Here is a 22,101-nt window from a genome sequence, read left to right as displayed (position 1 = left end):
CATTCCAGTCAGGCTCAAAGGGGCAGGGTAGAGGTGCCTTCAGCAGTCACTCTCCACACTGCTGCTCTGCTGACCTATAGCCCGGCAAGTAAACACACCTCTCTGAGAGAATGTAGGCACCAGACGCCTTCGCAGGCTGTCCACGCCACGGCCTAGTGCACTGTCTGGTTATCTGTGACTTGTGCACATCTGCCCAACACTGTACTATGTTCCAAACTGCAGCCACTTGTTCAAACAAATCACCTCCAGGGGAAATCCAGGGTCAGTCATGTGAATGACTCATGCAGCTGTGAATAATGTCTGAGCTGATTATATACAGTATATGGCTAGACACTGACAATGAAACAATATTTTCTTTTTAAATGTCTCAGCATCAAACCTTCACAGAGATAACGTGCTATAAATGTTAACTTAGCACATAATTTCAGGTTTACAAGTGGTTGGTTTGAATATTAACAGAAATCACATGAGCAGAAATTGCATCCAGACCAGAGTTAAATATTGACTATTCAGTAATAATAATAGTTTTCTTCATATTCATATTATAACTAGCTGCATTTTGAAGCCAACATAATTTCCCATGTCCTACAGTGACAAATATGGTATGTCCTTGAATGAACTGCTAAGCTGCTGTACAATACTTTGACCGTAGCACTAGCAACCACATGAAAGCATCTAGCACTAAGCTAACAACTTATTTTTTTCCCTCTCCTCTATACAGCTCTGAGGAAGTTCAAACAAAAGGGATCTCGCCGCTTGACCCCAGACAGAACAATTGAAAGTTTATATGCAAGTCACAATGTGAGTCTTCTCTCTGCACTGGAACAATGAGGCTTCACAGATCACCACAAATACTGCCCCCAAGAAAAACCGAAGAAGAAAGGGGAAGGGACTGGATGAAACACTGGGAGACAGCAAAAACAAGCAAAAGCATGCAACTCCACTATACTGTATGTCAAAGGCAACTACAGTCAAACCTTCCATTGTAACATGCCATTGTTTTGTGCAAGACCTCCCGATTGTTTATGTAACGTAGTGTAAGTGATACAACTGTCACTATCAGATGCTTTCTTTACATGAATGTCCTGTGAATGGTGAGCCTCTCTTCAGCCTGTTGACCTAGCAGAAGGTACCTGCCAGGTACCTGTTGACCAGGTACCTGTTGACCTAGCAGAAGGTACCTGCCAGGTACCTGTTGACCAGGTACCTGTTGACCTAGGCAGATGCAAATCAGTGATGTGTGACTGTATTTTTGTAGCTTTTGATGATGCGATGCGAGAGTGTGGTCCAGCCAACACCAATCCGGACTCCTGGATCGCTGCCCTCCACACTCTCTTATCTAACATCAGGTTATTGAGCTCCACACTGTTGCTATCATGCTGCAGTGCATCTACGTAGGTGGTGCCCTTCTTGCCCCTCGTAGCATTCTTGTGTAGACTCCAACCAGGGCTCTTACCCGTTGTGCTGTGAGTGTCCATGTCTCAGCCCCATACAGCAGTACTGACTCCACAGTAGCTATGAACAGCAGCCTCTTAAGGTCTTCTCCCATGTCCCATTCCAGGTAAGTGCTCTCCGGACCTTCCTCCTCTCTGCCAGTGTCTGGCTGTAGCTTGCCTCTATCAACTGGACCATCTGCTGACAGGTTGCGCTCCCTTACTCCTTCCAATATCCTCCTCAACGCTAGTATCTGCCTGACTGTTGTTTGTTCCAGGCGGAAGCCGTTCTGTGAGTTTAGCTTTTAAAATAGCTGGTGCATCAATTGTATCTGTTCGTCTGTGTCCCATAATGGAGTTCTGTGTCAGGCATGCCCAAATATGAAGTGTTGTGTTGTCAGAACAGGCCAGCTCCATATGAGGAGATAGGGGTGATCAGGTCCAGACCCAGGCAGAGGCTTTTGTGCCTGATCTGGACAACCGGCTATCCGACGGACTCGACACCGGGCACTGTACTTCCTGTGGTGGTGTGGAATGCACGTGTCGAATTTGAAGTCGGTGGGGTGAACGGTTTTCGTGTTACGTGGATTACAGACTTAATACACACGTACGTACAGAGACTTGCATTTATAGATAGATGTGGACCTGGTCCTATTATGAAAGTAATTTGCAGTTGGTTGGTAAATGCAATTTGGACAGCTAATTAAAAAACTTCAACCTCAAGCCATTACTGTATATTTCAAAGTAGGTAGTAGTAAGATAATATTTTGCATGCAATTTAAAGGGGGTTGTCTTTGAGGTGTGTTATTATCACTAAGTAAAAAATAATTTACACCCAAGAGTAAAATGAACACTAGTCCAGACTTTACTGTGTGTGCAGGTTGGTAAACCCCATCTCCCTAGTCTTTACTGTGCAGGTTGGTAAACCCCATCTCCCTAGTCTTTACTGTGCCGGTTGGTAAACCCCATCTCCATAGTAGTTTTCCAAACACCACTGAGTTTTAAAAGAGTCCTGGAAATTATGTAAGAGCAGCCAGTGCACTAAGAGGGTTGACATGGATCCACATTGTTATCAGGCAGGTGTCATTTTCCAGGGGAGCCCAAACACTCCAGCATGGTGTTATGTTTCTGGAACTCATGTAGGTAACCACAGCAGCGCACATGCACATGCACATGCACACGCACACGTGTCACGCACATGCACATGGTGCATTTATATAGTGCCTTTATCCAAGGCGCTTTACATATATTGTGCATTACATTCACCCATTCACACACACATTCATACACCGATTGCGGCGGAAGCCATGCAAGGTACCAACCAGCACATCGGGAGCAATTTGGGGTTCAGTGTCTTGCCCAAGGACACTTCGACATTTAGACAGGAGGAGCTGGGATTCGAACCGCCGACCCATGGATCATTGGACGACCTCTTGAGCCACAGTCGCCCCATGCACATGCACATGCACATGCACATGCACATGCACACATGCACACATGCACACATGCACACGCACGTCAATCTATACACGTCACTCACACACACATGGACAGACACATGCATCTAATTAACAGGAGTGATGGAGACAGCGCAGATTAAGCTCAATTGCTGTGAGCAAGAATGACAAACAGGGAATCTGGTAACATGTTAAGGCACATGTGGGTGACTGTCACGCTTAAGGTATCAATAATCAGGTCATGCCCTGATTAAAGGTAAATCTGATCTCTGGTTTTGTGATGCCATCGAGTGCAAAAGCCGAAACGTCAGATTGGATTACATTATATCACACCTTTAGGTGAGATGGAACTTACTTCAGTTAGGGGAGATGTGTGAGGCTACACCTACACCACAGGCATTAACACACCACAGAGACATCCACACTGCTGTGGGTTGACAAAGTCTACATTTAGAATGCCATTTTATACTTGATTTTTACTTGTGTTTCGTATCTTGTCACCATTAGTCACAAGATAACATTCCACTTTAGTAATGGACTGAGCTGCAAAAAATGGATTAGTTCAAATGTACTGCGGTAAAGAAAATGACTTTAAGCTGTGTCAATGGGCTGCTGGCCAATTCATGCTCAACAACATGAACAAATAAGCATGAGTGTGTGAAGTGACTGCAATAAATCTGAGTATAGTAGAGTGGTATCACGAGACCTATATGAGCAGAGGCCAAAGAGAGGCCAAAGAGAGGCCAAAGAGAGGCCAAAGAGAGGCCAAAGAGAGGCCAAAGAGAGACCAAAGAGAGGCCAAAGAGAGGCCAAAGAGAGTTTAACAGCATTGACAACTTGCTGCCTTATTCGACTTCCCTGTACAGGTTTGTTATCAAGTGTCAAATGTAGCATATTGTTACTCTACCTTTAAAAAGTACCCGTTTATATGCCCCTTATTCCATTTCCTGTTTTTTAACAGTCACACCCAGTGTACAGTATTAGCCACGAAACCCACATAGAGACAGAGATTACAATCTGGCCTCCTATAAACTTCAGAGAGTTTGATGCTTCTAGTTGCCGGGTGCAGAAGGTTTAAAATAGGGTGAAAGTGACTGACCTCCACGGATGCCCTCCAGAGGGTAGAAGAAGGCAACCAGCACGTTCATGAGCACAGCCAGGTTGAAGGAGATGCTGCTCCAGAAGGACATGTTCCTGGAGCACCAGTAGAGGATGGGCTGGGCTGCATGAGGCACACACACACACACAGGTTAATGTACTGCCAATAACATCTTACTTGACCTGACCCGGAAACCAATATACAAAATAAATAATTTACTATCGCCAAATACTAGGCCATATAATAATTTTCAATTTACTAATTTGTGGAAATAGCCGTTCTACAACCTCACAGCTCGTCGCATCGTGATGCGTTGTGAGATTGTAGATAGGCTATTTCCATTCATTTTGAAGAAATGTAAGAATAATTTTCAACATCTTAATTGATACAGATGAATGGAGAGGATTATGATGATTATGAAAAATTATTGTGAATATCAAATAATTGCGACTAGGCGAAGATGTAATAATTGTGACAGGCCTGCCACTTGGAACAACAAATACTGCAGCATCAGAGTTTACTATACTAATACAAACAGCATGAGTTTACTACCAGTAGAATCAAAGAATATCACATGACAGGAAATGCCGTATAATGTGTATACAATACCCGTCATCTCACACTAACGGCATTGATACTTGGAAGATTTGACATTAATGGAAAGCCAAGACAAAATGTCACCATAAGTCAGTGAAAAACTAAAATGTACTGTACATCAGATTGTGTGTGTTGTGCAGCTGTACTGTAGTTAGCTACAGTGAAATATATTTAATCAGTCATTAGTGACTGTATTAAAAGGATTTTTTGGGATGGAGAAAATCAAGTGGTTTAACACTTTCAAATGTCTTTCAAATGTATCATTTTGACATTGGACAATTTAACCAAATAGTACATAATACTAGTTAAACGTACGACTATAAACAAAGAAAGTGATAATTGAATTTGAAACGTTTCAAGATTAGAAATGTAGGCAAAAACATATTTGCAGAGCCAACAACTATATGTATTGTACACTCACAATCACACAACCCAAGCAGGCATTGGTCAGGAGTATCATGACATGACCAGGGCTATTTCTTTTTAGCTAATGCTGTTTATTAGAAAAGAAGAACTGAGGGTGGGGACTTTTGGCAACAGAAGTGGTTACTAGCTGTTAGCACCAACGGAACAACACGGTCTCCGGCTGTGCTGCTGATTCATTCAGATAAGAGAGGCTGCGGCATCACGTGTTGACTCAGTGCACACAGACCATCTCCTGGCCGAGGGGACAGGCCACAACACGCTCCCATTGAGGAGACAAAGGAAGCAGTCACATGTTTACTGTGCTGCTGGCCAAGGGAGAGGCTGAGGCAGTCAGGGGGGAGGTCACCCAGGACATGCCCTGTCGCCAAGGGAAACTAGAACAGGGCTGGCTATTTACCAACACGGGAGAATGTCAGTGCTTAATAACAATAGGCTAAGAGGAGGATTGCCCATCATGAGGTGGACTTCACATGACCTCGCAAGCTTTTTTTTTCACCAGCGGCTGTTGTTTTCGCTCTCCCACTCCTCCCCGTTAATCTGTTTTGGATTAATTTAGCTCCCTTCATCACAGCTAGGAGGTATCGCACTATCTCAGACAAACATTACATCATACGCCTGTTCCTCCTACCTTGGTTTCCACTATACATTTTTACACCTGTGGAGAGGAGAGGGCAGGGGAGGTCCCCTTTTCTCGCTCTCTTCCCTGTGGGTTTGAGGCAAGCGGAGGCTGTGTGAACTGGGTTGACCTCTAGTCCTGGCATTGACCCTGGGACAGGCTGACTAACCCGTCTCTGGGTCAAGTCAGAGCAGCTGACTCCAGCCTATAGCCGCAGAGAATATTTCTTTTCATGACGCACTTGCTTTGTAACTACATTTTCTCATTTCTCTGCAGTAAACAGTTTCTTCCCCAATTGTGAGTCTGTGCTCAGTTCCCATGGTGTGCCCTTGAACTGAACATAACCTCCCAAATAACAATTTCCTTTTTTTGAGGCACACCGTCTCCAATCATGAACGTGCATATGAATGTGTGTAGGTCTGTATGGAGGTCCCTAGCCCATTCTGACCGGGCAACCATGTTGGTGTTGGCATCATGTTATGCTTTAGCTATTGAAAAATAGCAGATCTACAAGCTTGTAGGTCTGCTATTTTTGAAAAATCGAAGAACGACTGACATTTCTAGAATCTGATCTCAGGTCAGAATGGGTTGATCAGACCAGTGTGTGTCCAGTGGAAACCTCGTATGAATCTGATCTCAGGTCAGAATGGGCTAGACCCTAATACAAGTATAGTTTCATTGCTTCATTGCGTTCACACGTGCAATGTTTTTGCTTGCGATCAATTATTTCTTAACTTATAGTCATTATGCCGATTGCCACTGTGCCACTCCCTGCTGAACAGTCTTCCAGTGGTGGAAAGTACCCAAGTACATTTACTTAAGTACTACATTTATTTGAAATCTTTAGTTATAGTTACTTTGTAGATTTTGATTTATTATTACAAAACATACATTAACCACTTCAACCCTATACATTTTGGCCATTTGAAAATAGCCGATCTAGAAGCTTTACAGTACAATGATGTGACACATTTGTGACTCTGAGCTTGTAGATCTTAAAAAAAAAAAAAAACTAAACTAAAATATGTATTCAGATTTAGCTTACCCGCTTAGGATCTTTCTTTAGCTAGGTTGTGTTTTATTTGCGATATAAATTCAAGAGCAACTAGAAGAAGTGCCCCTTGGGGCACAGGTCTTCACCAGGATTGATATATATATCTTTTTTTTAAAGATTTCTTTTTTGCGGCTTACGCCTTTTATTGATTTTTTAAGGGATAGAAAGTAGGCTGACAGGAAACGGGAGAGAGATGGGGGGATGACATGCGGTAAAGGCCGTGTCCGGGAGTCGAACCCGCGGCACACCGCGACTGGATCACCAGTCCGGTGCCCAGACCGTTACGCTACGGCCTGGGCCAGGATTGATATTTTGATCAAATCTGAAGGACTAATATAAAAAAAAGTGTTGCACATAAGTGGGCCTCCTGGTGGCGCTCGAAAAGGCAGAATTGAAAAATGCAGGCCAGATGTTTTTCCTTGGCCTGTAGGGAGTGTGCATACAAAGTTTTACGCAGATCGGTGCAGTTATATGTAAATACGCGACTCGGCCTGTTATAGTGCCACCATGAGGCTGATCAGAAAAATGTCAAGTGGCATTTCTTACTCAGCCTAGTGGGAATATGCGTTTCTGAGCTGACACTGCGTTGATGATATGCTGCATTTTATACAAAACGGGCCACTCCTGAAAACGTTGGAAGGCAATCTTAGCAAATCAGGATGGAATATGAGAAATCAAACAAACCCATCTTGATCACATGACTATAGAGCGCCGCAGTCCCTCCCCCTTTCAGAAGGTTCTCCCATCGGCACTTCTTATTTAATTTATTTAAAGACGGTTACGCCGCGGACAAAGCCAACTCGGATCGTGACAAATCATGACAATGAACACAATATTTTGGGCCGATCAAATCATTAGAAAGAAGAAAAGAAAGTCAGGAGACAACACTATTTGTTTTGTTTTTCGTCTTATAAATTATTTGATCGGCCCAAAACATTGTGTTCATTGTCATGATTTGTCACGATCCGAGTTGGCTTTGTCCGCGGCGTAACCGTCTTTAAATAAATTAAATAAGAAGTGCCGATGGGAGAATGCATTGGGTTTTCATTTCCTGGGCCACTCGTTTTTCTGAAAGGGGGAGGGACTGTGGCGCTCTATAGAGATCATGTGTAATATAAAAATGTGTTTTAAATATGTCAGCCTTCTGGTACGCTATTAAGAGCAGATGTGAAAAATACCGGGCAAAGGTTTGTCCTTGGCCTCTAGGGAGTGTGCATACAAGGTTTTACACAGATCGGTGCAGTTCAAACACAAATCGGCCAGTTATAGATGCCACCATGAGAGGCTGAGTTCTTCCTCGGCCTAGTGGGAATGTGCGTGCAAAATTTCACGGAAATCACACAATGTGTTCATGATTTGCAGCATTTTGTTCGAAACGGAGCACTCCTGCGAACTTTGGAAGCCAATCTTAGCCAATAAGGATGGAATATGAAATATCGGACAGATCCGTCTTGAACACATGACTATAGAGATACTGTGTAACGATTTGCGGGATTTTTGGAGAGAATCTGCAATCTGGAGGAGTAATAGCACAAAATATGTTTTTCAAAAGTCGACCCCCTGGTGGCAGGCCGTTCTGGAAAATCTGGGGCAGAGGTTCATTGTTGGCATCCAGGGAGTGTGTGTGTGCAAAATCTGGCATCGTCCAGGTTAACGGTGCCGGAGATTAGCTGGTAACAGACGGACGGACGGACGCACACACATACACACACAGACTCACACACAGACGAGTGCAAAACATACTCTCTCCCCAGGCCTTCGGCCTGGTGGAGACAATGAAAGAAATACCATAAATTAGAAAACAAATGTTTTAAGAAGTAGTGAAAATAGAAGAAGTAGGTCAGGAGTGGCTTATTGTCGGTATCAGCCGGTAACACGTGGGAGTCTGTCCCCGTAACAATGGATTGCTGAGGTGGAGAGCCACAGCTACCATCAGTTCCCAGTACTTCCCGCACGACTTGCCACACCCAAATCGTGCTACTCATACGCTGAGTTGGCAGTGCCCGCGATCGAACCCATGAACTTGTGGACCAAAGGCGAGAGCTCTACCAACTGAGTTACCTGGACACAATATAAAATAGCAGGCTGGTAGATATGCTATTTTCACTAGTTTGGTCGCAGGCAAAAATCCTTTTTTGGGTCATGGGCAATTTTTTTTGGGAACTACTGGTTTAGAGGACCACTGTCTCTGGAAGAGCGTGTACCCCTTGACCTTCTTGTCCTTCTAAGGAAACTATCAAGAAGGGGCATTAACGTCACATTCTCCATTGTAAAAGGCATGTTGCAGAAGCGTGTGTGCGCATTGTTGACATACAGTCAGTGGTGCATTCCAGAGAGAAACAGATGTTTTTGTATGGGCCTGCAGCATGTGACAATCAAACACAACTATAATGGTAATAATACACCAAGGCACACTCACATTCCTTACATTTCACTGTAAATCACTTCAGTTAGTAAACGATTCATTCCAAACTTAAACACCTTAGCCTATCTTAGCTCTTAAACAAACTTATATTATAGTCAATCTTATACATGTTAATAACTTATCAAGGTTTACAAACCCTACCCTCCTTCATCTCTCCAGGGGTCAGTACAGTGTGTGTGTGTGTGTGTGTGTGTGTGTGTGTGTGTGTGTGTGTGTGTGTGTGTGTGTGTGTGTGTGTGTGTGTGTGTGTGCGTGCGTTCCTGTATAAGGAGGGCCCAAGGGCCTGGAAGGATGCCAGAAGAGGGTGTGTAAAACAAGAACTAGTAGATGGAAAGTTTGGAAAAAGTACGCACATGGAACTGCGTTTTCGTCACCAGTAGCCTCTTGAGTACCTCGCAGCTTCTTCTGCCAGTTCATCTCATTAAAGAGGTCCTCAGAGCGCAAGAAGAAGTCATTGATCTTGCAGCCCCGCTCATCCCGTTCGGTGTTGTAGTAAACGTGCAGCTTGGACTCGTGGGTGAGGAATTCACAGATGTTGGGCACAGGGAAGACTATCTGCTCCATGGTGCGATCCAGACGCACAATCTGGACACAACCACAGCAGCAAAACAACCGTCACACACACACACACACACACACACACACACACACGGTCTTTATTAGTGATTCAGTGTTTTTCAAAACATGTCCCACTATTGACGCTTCTGGCAAGACGTCTTATTCTCATGTATTGGAAAAAAACATACACCCCTTCACATTCCCGTTGGATATCGGACATACTGCATTTTTTAAAATTGGAAAAAATTAAATATACATTGCGTGGCTCAATCTCCAAATTCAGTAAAACATGGCAGCCTTTTCTGTCTCATGTTGACCGCCTTACACTTGTGCCCCCGATTGAACCTGATTGAACCTGATTAACTGTCGCCTGACTTGCCAACCTGTCTTGCCTGGATGATGTTTGTGAACGAGATCTGCTTTGTATATTGACTAAATTGGAGTGCCTTTTCTATCATGTTGACTGCCTTACACTTGTGCCCCCGTTTGAACCTGTATAACTGTCGCCTGACAGCCCAACCTGTCTTGTCTGGATGATGTTTGTGACCATGACCTATGAATATTGACTATATTGGAGTTTTTATTTCATTTTTTATATATTGTTTTTATTGTTTTGTTGTGCTTTGAATGTTCTTTTGTTGTCTTGATTTGGAGTTTGTGTTTTGTTATTGTGTGTTTTAGTTTATTTTTGTATTTGTCACTCTGTTTTTATTTCTGAATTTACTTCTATTTTGTAAAACAAAAAATGAATAAACAGAACATAAAAAAAAAAAAAAAAACATGTCCCACTAGGGTGCTTTATGAACTGGTAGCATTAGTAAAAAAAAAGTTACCTGCAAATAATGAAGAGTGTGTGCAGAGCAGGGCTGTTTTATTAGCAGAAGTAGTTTCACAAACTCAAGCGATAACTCCTTCCTTGTTGGGAGGTTTTGAGCATGGTAAAACTATTTGCATTCTTGCACTCCCTTGTGCACACGCGAGAACACGTGCACACATGCCATGGGTGTTTGTCATTCAAAGTAAGAGTCTCCAAAACCAGGCAAAAAAAAACAGTGACTATCACGTGCCTTTAAGGTCAGCACTGTTACTAGAAGAATATTAGTAGTAAAATCCACTTGATTTCACACGGAAATGATAAGACAGTTGAAACCCAATGTGTTTCACATTAAAATAAAAGGGGGAGTGTAAGCAGCAGACCAAAAAGTCCATCTGGGACAGCAGCCGACTGACCTCAATCTGAGCTGTATGTTTGGCATAGAACTCCAGGGCCTCATCTCCCTCGCCGTAACTCCCTCCTGGCTTCAATATGACCTGCAGTTCCTTGTTGTGACGAGCCAACTGAAATAACACCACCGCACAAATCAATGGCATCATCAGATCAATGACAGCTTAGTATATTGTCAGCATCAACATGGACAACGAATTCCTGCATCTTTGGGGGTGCATGCATGCATAAGAGGGGAATATTGAGATTACTCTTGACGCATATCCAACTGCAATGCAAATAGTTTAGCTTAAATAGATTCTTCGGCAGGGCACAGTATAGCACATGCCTCTAGTTGTTTTCTCTACTCAGCAGGGAGACATGCAGTTTGTTCACCTCAGGCCTCAGGGTTGCACGCTTTGGTTCAACATTGTGTATTACATAATGTTAACTGTTGTTAGCCCTAGATCACGAGATCATGGTGTGAGAAAACAACCAGCTATGCAGAGCTGCGTAGAGCCTCGGGCGGAAAGGGAGGAGTTGAAGATAGCACCAAAATCTCTGACATAACAAACCAATGGGATCCATAGGTATTGACACAGATTACAGGGCCTTCAGACCATTGGAAATCTATTTCCCCAAGGACACTACGTGGCAATGTAAGTGTCGAGCTATGTTTGAAACTGTTTCAATATGCATGCAGATATTTGGTAGCTTACCTGATGCGCGAGGATGTAGATGTTATGGCCAACATTGCGTGGCGAGGCGGAGTGCTCTTCCTCGCCATCCTCACCATCCTCGGGCGCCTCCACCTCTATTTCACCCTGCATGTAGGCCTTCTTAATCACATCCACCTGCAAGAGGGAAAGTGTCAGGTGAATGTCCACTCAACACCAACTGTGCCCTCCTGGAATGAACAGTGTTGTACTTACGAGCTCTTTGGGCCTCATATTGTAGAGTATCCTCTCTGCGTTCTCACTGTCATGGCGACTCTCCATGATAGCTAGGAGAAGCTTGGAGGCGTTGTTCTGAGAGAAGATGAGACAACTTAATATAATGTCAGCAGAATAATTAACATAGACATCAACCACATGAACCCTAGCATCCCTCCCTATTCTGGGCATGTCATAATAGGTGAACATTCTGTAATATGCAAACATTCAGTTAAAAAGGCAGATCTACAAGCTCAGAACGTTTTGCCCTGCGACCTATTGTAAAATCTTCTGTTTTCTGTGAAGAGATTTGATGTCAAGGGAGAAAAGGGAGGTGCCAGATACGGATCCTTAGGTGACCCCAGTCAACAAAGTATGTACGTATACAGGTATAGGCTTTAAGTGGCTAAGCAAAATGTGGGTGGTAAATAAATTGAGTACTGGGAAACAAATTAAAAATCATTCTTGCTCACTTTGAGTTCCAGCACCAGGTCCATCCTCTTTTTGCCAAGGGGATTGATGTCATTGAGGATGAGGGCAATAATGATGTCAATGCCATTGCATTCATGTGTGGCGATGCAGTTCTGTGGAAAACAAGTGTTCCAAGTGTTAACCCGTGCTAAATTGTCAAGAGACTCAAGTCAAAGTACATCCTGCTTAGCTGGGAGTACTGTACACGTAATGCCACAGCTGTTGTTTGGTCTTCCATACAGCGAAGGGAGAGGAGCAGGTTTGATATTGTCGCAAAAAAAAGAAAAGAAAAACAACCACAGGCCAATTCTTTCCCCAGCATAGCTCCCACTGCGTACTGGGCCATGTGCCAGTTTCTTGTTTAGACAAGCAAGGCTCACACTTGCCACACAGTGATCCCAGGGCAACAGGAACAGAGGGTGCCGCCACCATCATCATGTGAGAAGACCAAGCAAAGCTAATGCGCAGAAAATAACAAATACAGTCACGGTTGCCCAGAGCAGGCAGGGGGTACACTGTTGTTGAAAGAGGAGCAGGGAACTACATGGCTTGATCTCAGTGTGGGAGATCAATTTGTTGTACTAAACCACATGGTTAAACCTGACAGAGGAATCATTTGTCACAATAAATCCTGTGAATCCCAAAGAGGGTTAAACACCTGCTTCATGTCTTCATTCAGATGTGCTGTGACAGTTCAGTTTTCCTGCCCCAATTCTGAGGGCTACTCCTTATAACCAATACTAAATTTGAGACTAAGCAAATCACTTTTTTTGTGAAACAAAAACAGAAACACAATTTTAGTGAGGGAATTTGAAGTTCTGTCAATAAAATACATATTATTTGGGGGGTAGGTTTCAATACAGGTGTGACTGACTAGTCACTACCCAGGGCAAGGAAGGACACAACACAGGGCAGCTTTCTTAGTTCAGGGAATAATTCAGTGATGGCTCTCCACTGTCCGGACAGAGGCTCTCTCTTGAGTGTTTGTGGAGATGACTTATCCTGTTGTGCCTTGATCAAGTCCATGTTCTAGTTTCTAGTTCTAGTTTGACTCAGGCCAGGTGTGACTGCTTAAATCAGTCATCCTCCATCTCACAACAGGGTTCCCACACATTTTTACCAATGAACTTTCAAAACATTTCTATAACTTTATTTTAAGTATTTTACCCCATATAGCAATCATATGATGCAATAATGAGGGTATATACACCAGTGCTCTATCTTCTTCTTCTTTCGTGTATCATCCCCAAATGTCCAATTCAGTATCGAGTAGCCACGCTTTTGTCTCGAAGGTGGTCTGTACAGGGGGCAGGTGTTAATTATGTGTTCGGCAGACTGCTCAGGCTCGCCACACTCGCAGAACAGATCTACAAGTTAATCTCTATTATTTTTGTCACATTTTCGCCTAATGCTAGGCTATTTTACAAAATAGCCCAAAACTGTAAATTATATCCAAATATTTTCCAAAAGATTTCAAACCTTTTCCAGGCCTGGAATTTCAAAGAATTTCCAGGAATTTCATGACCGTGAGAACTCTGTCAATATTACCAGCCAGTAGCATTGACTACGCTACTTACTACATTCCTAGTAAGCCAACACCAACATGTAATTTATCTTATCAAATCTGTCATCTTATCAATCTTGCATCATGTGTGTGTGTGTGTGTGTGTGTGTGTGTGTGTGCGCGCGCGCGCGTGTGTGTGTGTGTGTGTGTGACTGTGTGTGTGTCATTCACCTGATTCTCATGGCAGGGTCCCTGGCAGTATTCCGTCAGACTTTCTACCGTCTGGTTGATGAGTCCTACATTCTTCTCATTGATGTAGAGTCCCAGGAGCCCTAGACCTCCTGTGGTGCTGCCACAGATGCAGTCTAGGAACTGCAGCGTCTCACACACCAGATTATAGTTGTTCTTATTGTTCTGGTTGCGCAGGAAGTTCTGGAAAAGGATGAACACAAAATGAGGATGAAGAAAACCATCAAAGCCTCAGTATTGTAATCATTACTAGGGGGGGGGCACCTGCCGGGACAAAACACAATTCTATTTCTCTAGAATGTAAGTGAAAATCCGTCCAGGGCAATCATAGATTTTCACCAATGACCTTGGACAGGTTGTTTGTGAATATGTTCCAGTCTCCCTCAAAGCTACTGTACAAGCCAGCCAAGAATTTAAATCTGGCCCACCACAAGGTTAACCACCATAACTCCGGCGTCCCTATTTTAGGCATGTCATTATAGGCGACCTTCAACCTTCTTTTTGCTTTTTTTTTCAGACATAGCTCACAATGCATCAAGTTGCAACACACTATGATCTTGTAGACCAGCTAATTTACAATACAAAGTATAAAGGGCTTGAAGGGGATTTTCACTTCAAATCTACTCTCAAAATCTTTTGTGTGCATGGCAGACATTGCACCTCGAAATGTTATATTAACTTTACTAGACCCCCCCCCCCCCCCCCCCCCCTCACTGTATATGTTTTTTTTCCCTTTTTACCTCTAAGATTATTTCCTGTTTATGTCTATATAGAAGTGTTTATTTGTACATCTCTAAATGTTATGATTAATTGAACATGGTGGACCCTATTGTAAACAAGTGTAATGCTTTATGGTGTCGTCCACAGTTAACAGTTTTGTATTGAGTTGTGCTTGAAATGTACTGTAATTCAACAATCTGTTACTACATTCTTCAATCAATCAATCGACTCATTGAAAACACACTCCCCTGGTTCTGGCAGTGGTGACCCCCTATAGAGCGTCCCAGTCCCTCCCCCTTTCAGAACAACGAGTGGCCCAGGAAATGAATCCCAATGCATTTTTCCCATAGGCATTATTTATTTAAAGACCTTTTAAGCGTCGTACAAAGCCAACTCTTGTCGTGATAAATCATGACGACACACAAAAAAATTCGGGCCAAACAAAGAATTAGAAAGTAGAAAAAAACGGCAGGTTACAACACTTTTTTGTTGTTTTTCTTCTTTGTAATTATTTGTTTGGTCCAAAATATTGTGTGTGTTGTCATAATTTGTCACGACAAGAGTTGGCTTCGTACGACGCTTAAAAGGTCTTTAAATAAATACGTTTTGAAATGCCTATGGGATGTGGAAGAAGGGACATCCGCACACTGCCACTTGCTAGTTCAGAGCAATTGTATTAATTGAGCAACGTTTCGGTCTTGCGACCTTCCTCAGGCTTTAAAATAATAAAATTGCTCTGAACTAGCAAGTGGCAGTGTGCGGATGTCCCTTCTTCCACATTGTATACTCTTTGTCATCATCGCACCTGCTCCAAATTGCCTGCCGGGTGTGTGGAAGTCTTCTCTCTATAAGAAATGCCTATGGGAAAAATGCATTGGGATTCATTTCCTGGGCCACTCGTCGTTCTGAAAGGGGAGGGACTGCGACGCTCTATAGTCCTTCTACTGTAATTACTTTTTTCATTTTTATTTCATTCATTTTCTAACATTAAACATGGAAAAAAAGGAATAAAAAAAAGACGTTACACTGACGCATTACGACAATATCAGTGACCAGAATATGTCTCATAAAATTAATTTCTAATTATATTTAAACATTGAATCAGCGTTGTGCAGATTGCATCTGGAAGTGGACAAATTCCGCTTCTTTTATATTGATTTCCTGGTTTGTGTTCTCTCCAAACATCAGGTATTCATTAGTTATTGCAGGGATGTGACAGGGCGGTGACATGTGTTTAATTACATCACAGTGATCTTAATCAGAGCTGTGTCTGGCAGTAAATCAATATGTCCCAGTCCCACCCACGCCGGGCCAAGCAGAGAGCGGGTGAGCCAGACGTATTCAGCAGCCAGCCAGTCACCTTTTAATGAGGCTCTGACCGAGGCTGTGTATACAAACAGCTACTGTTAGAAGGAAGTGTACTGTCTGGGCTCTTGTACTGTAGCTGTCCAATGCCAAAAACTACCACAGCACCGTCCTCATAGTGAAACCAGACCAGTTGCATCACGTTGTTCCACAGAATGATGTCTATTTTCAACACAGTTTCATTTCTGTGTACCCGAGTCTGGTAGTGGAAATTCACAATGCAGGTCAGGAAATGTTCAAGTCTGCCATGGCCAGAGAGAGAGAGAGAGAGAGAGAGTGTGTGTGTGTGTGTGTGTGTGTGTGTGTGTGTGTGTGTGTGGGGGGGGGTGGGGTGTAAAACAAAATCCCCACAGCAGAAGTAGCCAATCCATGTAGACAAGTCATGTGTTCATGCAGGAGACTGTAGGCAAATTGACACTTCGCCGCATGACCATTTTGCTCGACAAAAAAAAAAAGGTCGTTATTTTCCAACTGGAACTAAAGTGTGCTATGATGACACATTTTGAAAGTTTCGTACAACAAAGTATACAGTACATGAAGCCTTGAAGGGCATTCAAGTGGTTGTGTGGCTGACCTGTAGCTGACTGTTATGGTTCTCACAGAGCAGCTGCATGAGTCTCAGGATGGGTTTCATGATGGTGATGAGGACGCTCATCTCGCCTTCCTCCTGGCCCTTGTCGGCAGCGGGGGCGACGGTGGAGCCCTCGGCCGCCGCTTGGTGCTCCTCTGCCTCGGCCTCTCGGCGGTAGGTGGTGAAGGCTTTCTTGGTGACAGTGGTGGCCTCAACCAGCTGCTCTTTGACCTCTTCCGTCACCAGGGCAACCACCGGTACATCTTTGACTGGACAAGACAAAATGCTACCACAGGTTATCCAATGCCTGGGGGCTTATAGAGCACCGAAGTCTGAAGTCATTTCTGAATTCCCATAGACTATTTTTTTTTAAATATTGTGTCAAATGAGAACTGTGTTCCAAAAATAAACAAATGATGCCGCCAAATTAGTTAATTTCTTTACAATAGTAAACGATACAGAGCCCGACAATATAGCAGAGACAGTTGGTTTATATTTGGCCACAATTCTTATATGAGACGATTCTAAGATGTTATTCCATATAGAGAAATTACTTTCGCAACCCGGGGGATGAGCATCGGGACTATGGTACTCTTATTGGGTGACAGTGATTACACTTCTAGAAGAGGGCCGTCAGATAATGGGTGGGTTAAATGACCCAACTATTGCTATGTGAACACAGAAAGGAACCACCCAGACCTACTGTATGCAGTACATAATTAGATTCTATCCAGAGTAATAATTCCCTTCCCCAGTGTCCCCTAGCACAGTGGTTCCCAAACGTTTTCGCCTGTGATCCAAAAGAGAAATGAGATGTTTAGATTAGAAGTGATTCTTTTGGGTAGATGTGGAACCAAAATAGCAGATCTACAAGCTCACAAGGCTAGATCGGCTATTTTCACTACTTCTTAAACATTTGTTTTCTAATTTATGGAATTTCTCGGATATGATTTCTCCATGAAATTACAGATTTTTCTTTTTTATAATAACATTGTTTTGCTTTTTTGGGAATGTTTTTTGAAAACAAAAATAAATAAAAGGTACCCATAAAAATGTGTCCACGACCCACAAATGGATCCCGACCGATCCCGTGTTTGTGAACCAGTGCCCTAGCAGCAGGGTTGTGAGTGGAACCATTTCCTGACCCAGTGACCAGTGCCCTAGCAGCAGGGTTGCGAGTGGAACCATTTCCTGACCTAGTGTTGGGAAGCAGTGCCCTAGCAGCAGGGTTGCGAGTGGAACCATTTCCTGACCTAGTGTTGGGAAGCAGTGCCCTAGGGTTAGGGTTGTGAGTGGAACCATTCCCTGACCTAGTGTTGGGAAGCAGTGCCCTAGGAGCAGGGTTGTGAGTGGAACCATTCCCTGACCTAGTGACCAGTGCCCTAGCAGCAGGGTTGCGAGTGGAACCATTCCCTGACCTTTCTTCTGTGCAGGTGTGTCTTTGTCAGGCGGCTCCTCCTCCTTCTTCTTGCTGCCCAGGTCACTGGTGTTGACCGTCACCGTGGCTTTGATCTCCTGCTGGGCCAGCTTCATGCGCTCGTAGAACACCTTGAAGAACTTCTCCGACTTGTTGTCACTCGTCAAACGGATGAAGAATGACCGCTAGGGATTAACAAAACAATGTTCAATGTTGTTGTTATTCAGGTGTCATGTCTATGAATTGATTGCATAGGGCCAAAATGGAAACAAGACCGCATGGACCTTTTTTTGGTGCTATACCTTTTTGTGTTCTACTGTACTCTGTTGCTGTTTTTACATTTCTGTTTAATAAACTATTCAATCAATCAATCAGTGAATCAATCAATCAATCAATCAATGTGTTTAGCCACTAACCAAGGCTCAATAGGGCATGGCAGTGGGGGCCATTTTCTGGTTCCATCGTTCAGGACCGGTTAATTTTTCCCATAGAGATTTCATATCAATTAATTTAAGCCTAGAATCAAGCCATATATATAATATATTATTTTTGAAAAACAGCAAAGGGAATTTATTAAATATAGTATATTATATATTCAAAAAATAATAATCTAATGTGTTATGGTCATGATTTACCAAGATCCTGGATGGCTTGATTCTAGACTTAAAAATAATTCCTATAAATATATTTGGAAAAATGAATGGGGTCTGGAACGATGGAACGAGAAACAATTGCGGCAGAAGGGTAGTAAACAAACTCACGATTTGCCACTCACTTTATGCATGCGCACACCCTACTGAACATTTCTCTCAACACTCTGTTGACAGCCAGAGGTCCTGTACGTGCAGTGGAGTTACATAAGCCCTTCCTCTACTGCCAAGTAAATACCCTGTAAGGCTTCACTGTACTTCACTGTTCTCACCTGGGTGTTACACTATCTGCTCTGTGTCCACATTAATCTAGCTGATTACAGTACATATACTGTACATTCCCGAGTGTTCATTTAACCCTGAAAGTGTACATTGGTTCCAAATGGACCCTCACAGGTGCATTTGATTCCATGTGTACACTTTCAGAGTAGAAATTTGATAAATTAACGCTAAAGTGTACTGTGTATGGACAAACCAGGGGGGCAGTCAGCCAGATATTTCGTGAAGCCTCATTTGAAATCGGTAGTTCATATAATGGCCTGTTGTGGCGCTGGACTGGACCCAAAAAGCCCCATAGCTCCATAGAGGCCAATGTATTTTGGCCCAACTTCACCTAGACTGTATTACCTTAATAAACATGGTCATGAATACTTTCTGCTTCCAGTCACTAGTTTAAAGTCTCATTTCTAATGTCATAATATTCTTTTGGGAAAATGATGGTCCCATTTATTTAAAAAAATGACCATAAAGTCGCGCATGTTCTGAGGGGCGTGGCTACCGTTACAGTCTATGATCGGGATTCCCCTCCCACTCGAGTCAAAATAAAAACCAACGGAGAAGAAGGGGGGAAGTCCCGCCTCGTTGTCTGGGCCAGCCAATGGCCAGCTGGTCCAAAAGGGAGCCAGCCAATGGCCAGCTGGTCCAAAACGGATCTAGAAAGATGGCGACTTACAGTGCATTAGAATGCAAGGGATTTCAGGCTTCATTTTACGTTCATGTTAGACCCGGGGAACGCTTTGTCCATATTTTTTACAGTCTATGGGACAAACGCATACAGTATGGAGTGCATGCAGACACACCCACTGTAGCCATCTGACCATGCAGTCACACAAAGATGTTAGGACTCACACGAGCATGTGCATGCACGCACGCACGCACGCACGCACGCGCAGCAGAGACAGGTGCTCATACAGTGTGCACAACAGACAGACAGCAATGTTTTGCCCATCATACAGTACTCCATTCTGGAGTAAACTGTGGACTTCAGCTGTTATAGACCTTGTGACTGTGTAAAGTGTTTATCTTCCATGGATTTAGGGCCCCGTGAAGCTGTGGAGGAGGAGGAGGAGGAGGAGGAGGAAGGACTTCTGCCCGTAGGAGTGTGAACACAAGGGAAATCTTGTTTCAAAAGGCCTGCATGCAAAGTGAACTCATTCTCTTTTGCCCGCCACAAACAGGCTGGTATATATCATTTCCTGTCCCATTGTTTTCCTCTTGACAATCCCTACTTACATAAGACCTGTAATCAGCTGAGTGGTTATGTAGCTTGCACACAGCGCCTCAGCTAAAACACTGTTACATCAGCCCACTGAGGGAGGGGAGGCGGCGGGAGGGAAGGGGAGGCGAGAGGAGAGGAGAGGAAAATCCTGCCCTACTTTTTTTGGTTCCAGAGTGGCACGAATTGAGTGCATGGTGTGAAGAAGGAGGGGTTAGAAGGGAAGCGGGTGTAAAGGCAAACTTATCGCATGCGTGCATGCATACATTCTGGGATGGTTCTGAAAGCACGTTATGCAACTGTCTTTCCGGGTTGAGTTCAAATAAGAGAATGGGAGGGTGGTGCATGAATACAGTAACAGTAACAGTATATAATATAAACCTTGTAATAAAACCACTATGAAATAGAAGCTATTACAGATAATAATCTTATCTGCCCCAAAGGCGGGAGCACTTGACACTGAAACGGCAATTGAGTCATGTGAGTCCATGTTGTTTTCCCCCACTTTCTTTAACGTGCCATGTTTGCTTGTTTTTCTGAACCCTGTTTTGAGTCGTTAACATAATCCTGTTGACAAGACCGGGTCATTCATTGATAGTGATCTGATTAAAATCTTACAGCGGGCTTATGCAAGTTGGCAACAGAGATGGCAGCAGCAGTGCCAGAAAAGCGACTTTATGACATTAGTGCGTTCAAATGACGGGACCTCATGACTGTGGTCATAACAAAGCAATTCCATCTCCCATCGGTTACATTGCACTTTTGCAAGCACCTGACTGGCATCAATTTGCAGAAAACAACACGAGTGAGAGAGAGAGAGACCCAAGAGAACAGTTTGGTTGCTGTCCTCCCACTGTGTGGCGTGTGGAATCAGGAACAGGAACTCAACTTTTTACTTACTGTACAAATCACAACAAACACAGTTGCACAGAACACGTACACATGTAAAAACACATTATCTGGACTTTGTATCGAGCCCAGAGTAAAGACACAGTATCCAGGGATACCCAGTTGTTGGCAAATAAGAACAAAGGGACAGTTTTGTGTTTCGCGTTTTTCTACAGCAGCAAACGTCCCCCTAGCCGTATTTATTTTTGAACACTTTCCCATCAAAAGACAGCACTGCTGCTACATTTCCAAAAATCGAAGCTTCTGTGTGTCTGACAAAAGGCAACAACATCAAAATAACCAACCAAGGTAGAGGAATTGCTGCCACAACAACTAGAGCTAGCTTCAGAGAGCTTCGCCAAGAAACTGCTCTGAGCAGCAACCTGCTGATTCATTCCCTCCTCAGTCCTGCAGTCAGCCAGAGAGTTAAGCATGCTACTCACCCCACCAACCCCATCACCCCCCTGAAGAAGCTTTGCCTCCTGTACATCCCACTGTAGAGCCACTAAGCCCCCTGAGAGCCGACCCCAGGAGCATGTACAGCAGTGGTTCTCAACCTGTGGGTCGGAATCCCCAGGGGGGTCCCCACATGAGTTTGGGGGGTCCCCAGATGACAGTGAAGTGACAATTTAAGGAATTTTAAGACGAAGAACTAGTGAAACATTGGTCAGATTGTCAATAGTTCAAATATGATTTTGTAGGTTGAGAACCACTGACATACAGTGTGGCAGGTTCAGATACACTACAAACACTCACAACACGCTGCCTGCAATGCATGTGAGATCGTAGATCACCTAAATTCATACAGGTTTAAAGTTGTTAAACAGAGTTTTGTACTATATTAAACACATTTTTCTAGGGACTCCCTGGAACCCCAATCAAGGAGCCCTGGTGGTCCCCGGACCCCCACTTAGAGAAGCACTGCCCTATAGGACAGCCATGCCAGGCCAGAGGGGGCCTCCTTTTCAGA

The 22,101-nt window shown here is 43.6% G+C and overlaps 1 protein-coding gene across 8 annotated transcripts in view; it reads right to left on the bottom strand.

The window, feature by feature from the left end:
• itpr1b (inositol 1,4,5-trisphosphate receptor, type 1b) overlaps window positions 1–22,101 on the bottom strand; it is a 125,339-nt gene that overhangs the window by 25,759 nt on the left and 77,479 nt on the right. For all 8 annotated transcript variants that reach the window (XR_014569598.1, XM_083770683.1, XM_083770684.1 and 5 more), the window contains 9 exons: window positions 18,100–18,283; window positions 16,685–16,950; window positions 14,008–14,208; window positions 12,275–12,385; window positions 11,802–11,897; window positions 11,589–11,723; window positions 10,896–11,003; window positions 9,461–9,692; window positions 3,990–4,112 (listed from right to left, as the gene is read on the bottom strand). Coding sequence is in view for 7 of the 8 variants with exons in the window: in XM_083770683.1 (XP_083626809.1) it covers window positions 3,990–4,112; window positions 9,461–9,692; window positions 10,896–11,003; window positions 11,589–11,723; window positions 11,802–11,897; window positions 12,275–12,385; window positions 14,008–14,208; window positions 16,685–16,950; window positions 18,100–18,283 (1,456 nt within the window). In the remaining variant the exon portion in view is untranslated. The remainder of the gene's footprint in view (window positions 1–3,989; window positions 4,113–9,460; window positions 9,693–10,895; window positions 11,004–11,588; window positions 11,724–11,801; window positions 11,898–12,274; window positions 12,386–14,007; window positions 14,209–16,684; window positions 16,951–18,099; window positions 18,284–22,101) is intronic.

Source organism: Protomyctophum parallelum, assembly GCF_964188405.1.
Source record: "Protomyctophum parallelum genome assembly, chromosome: 8".
NCBI classification, from domain to species: domain Eukaryota; kingdom Metazoa; phylum Chordata; class Actinopteri; order Myctophiformes; family Myctophidae; genus Protomyctophum; species Protomyctophum parallelum.
Note: the sequence above shows the minus strand (reverse complement) of the source record. Positions and strands in the feature narration are given on the sequence as shown.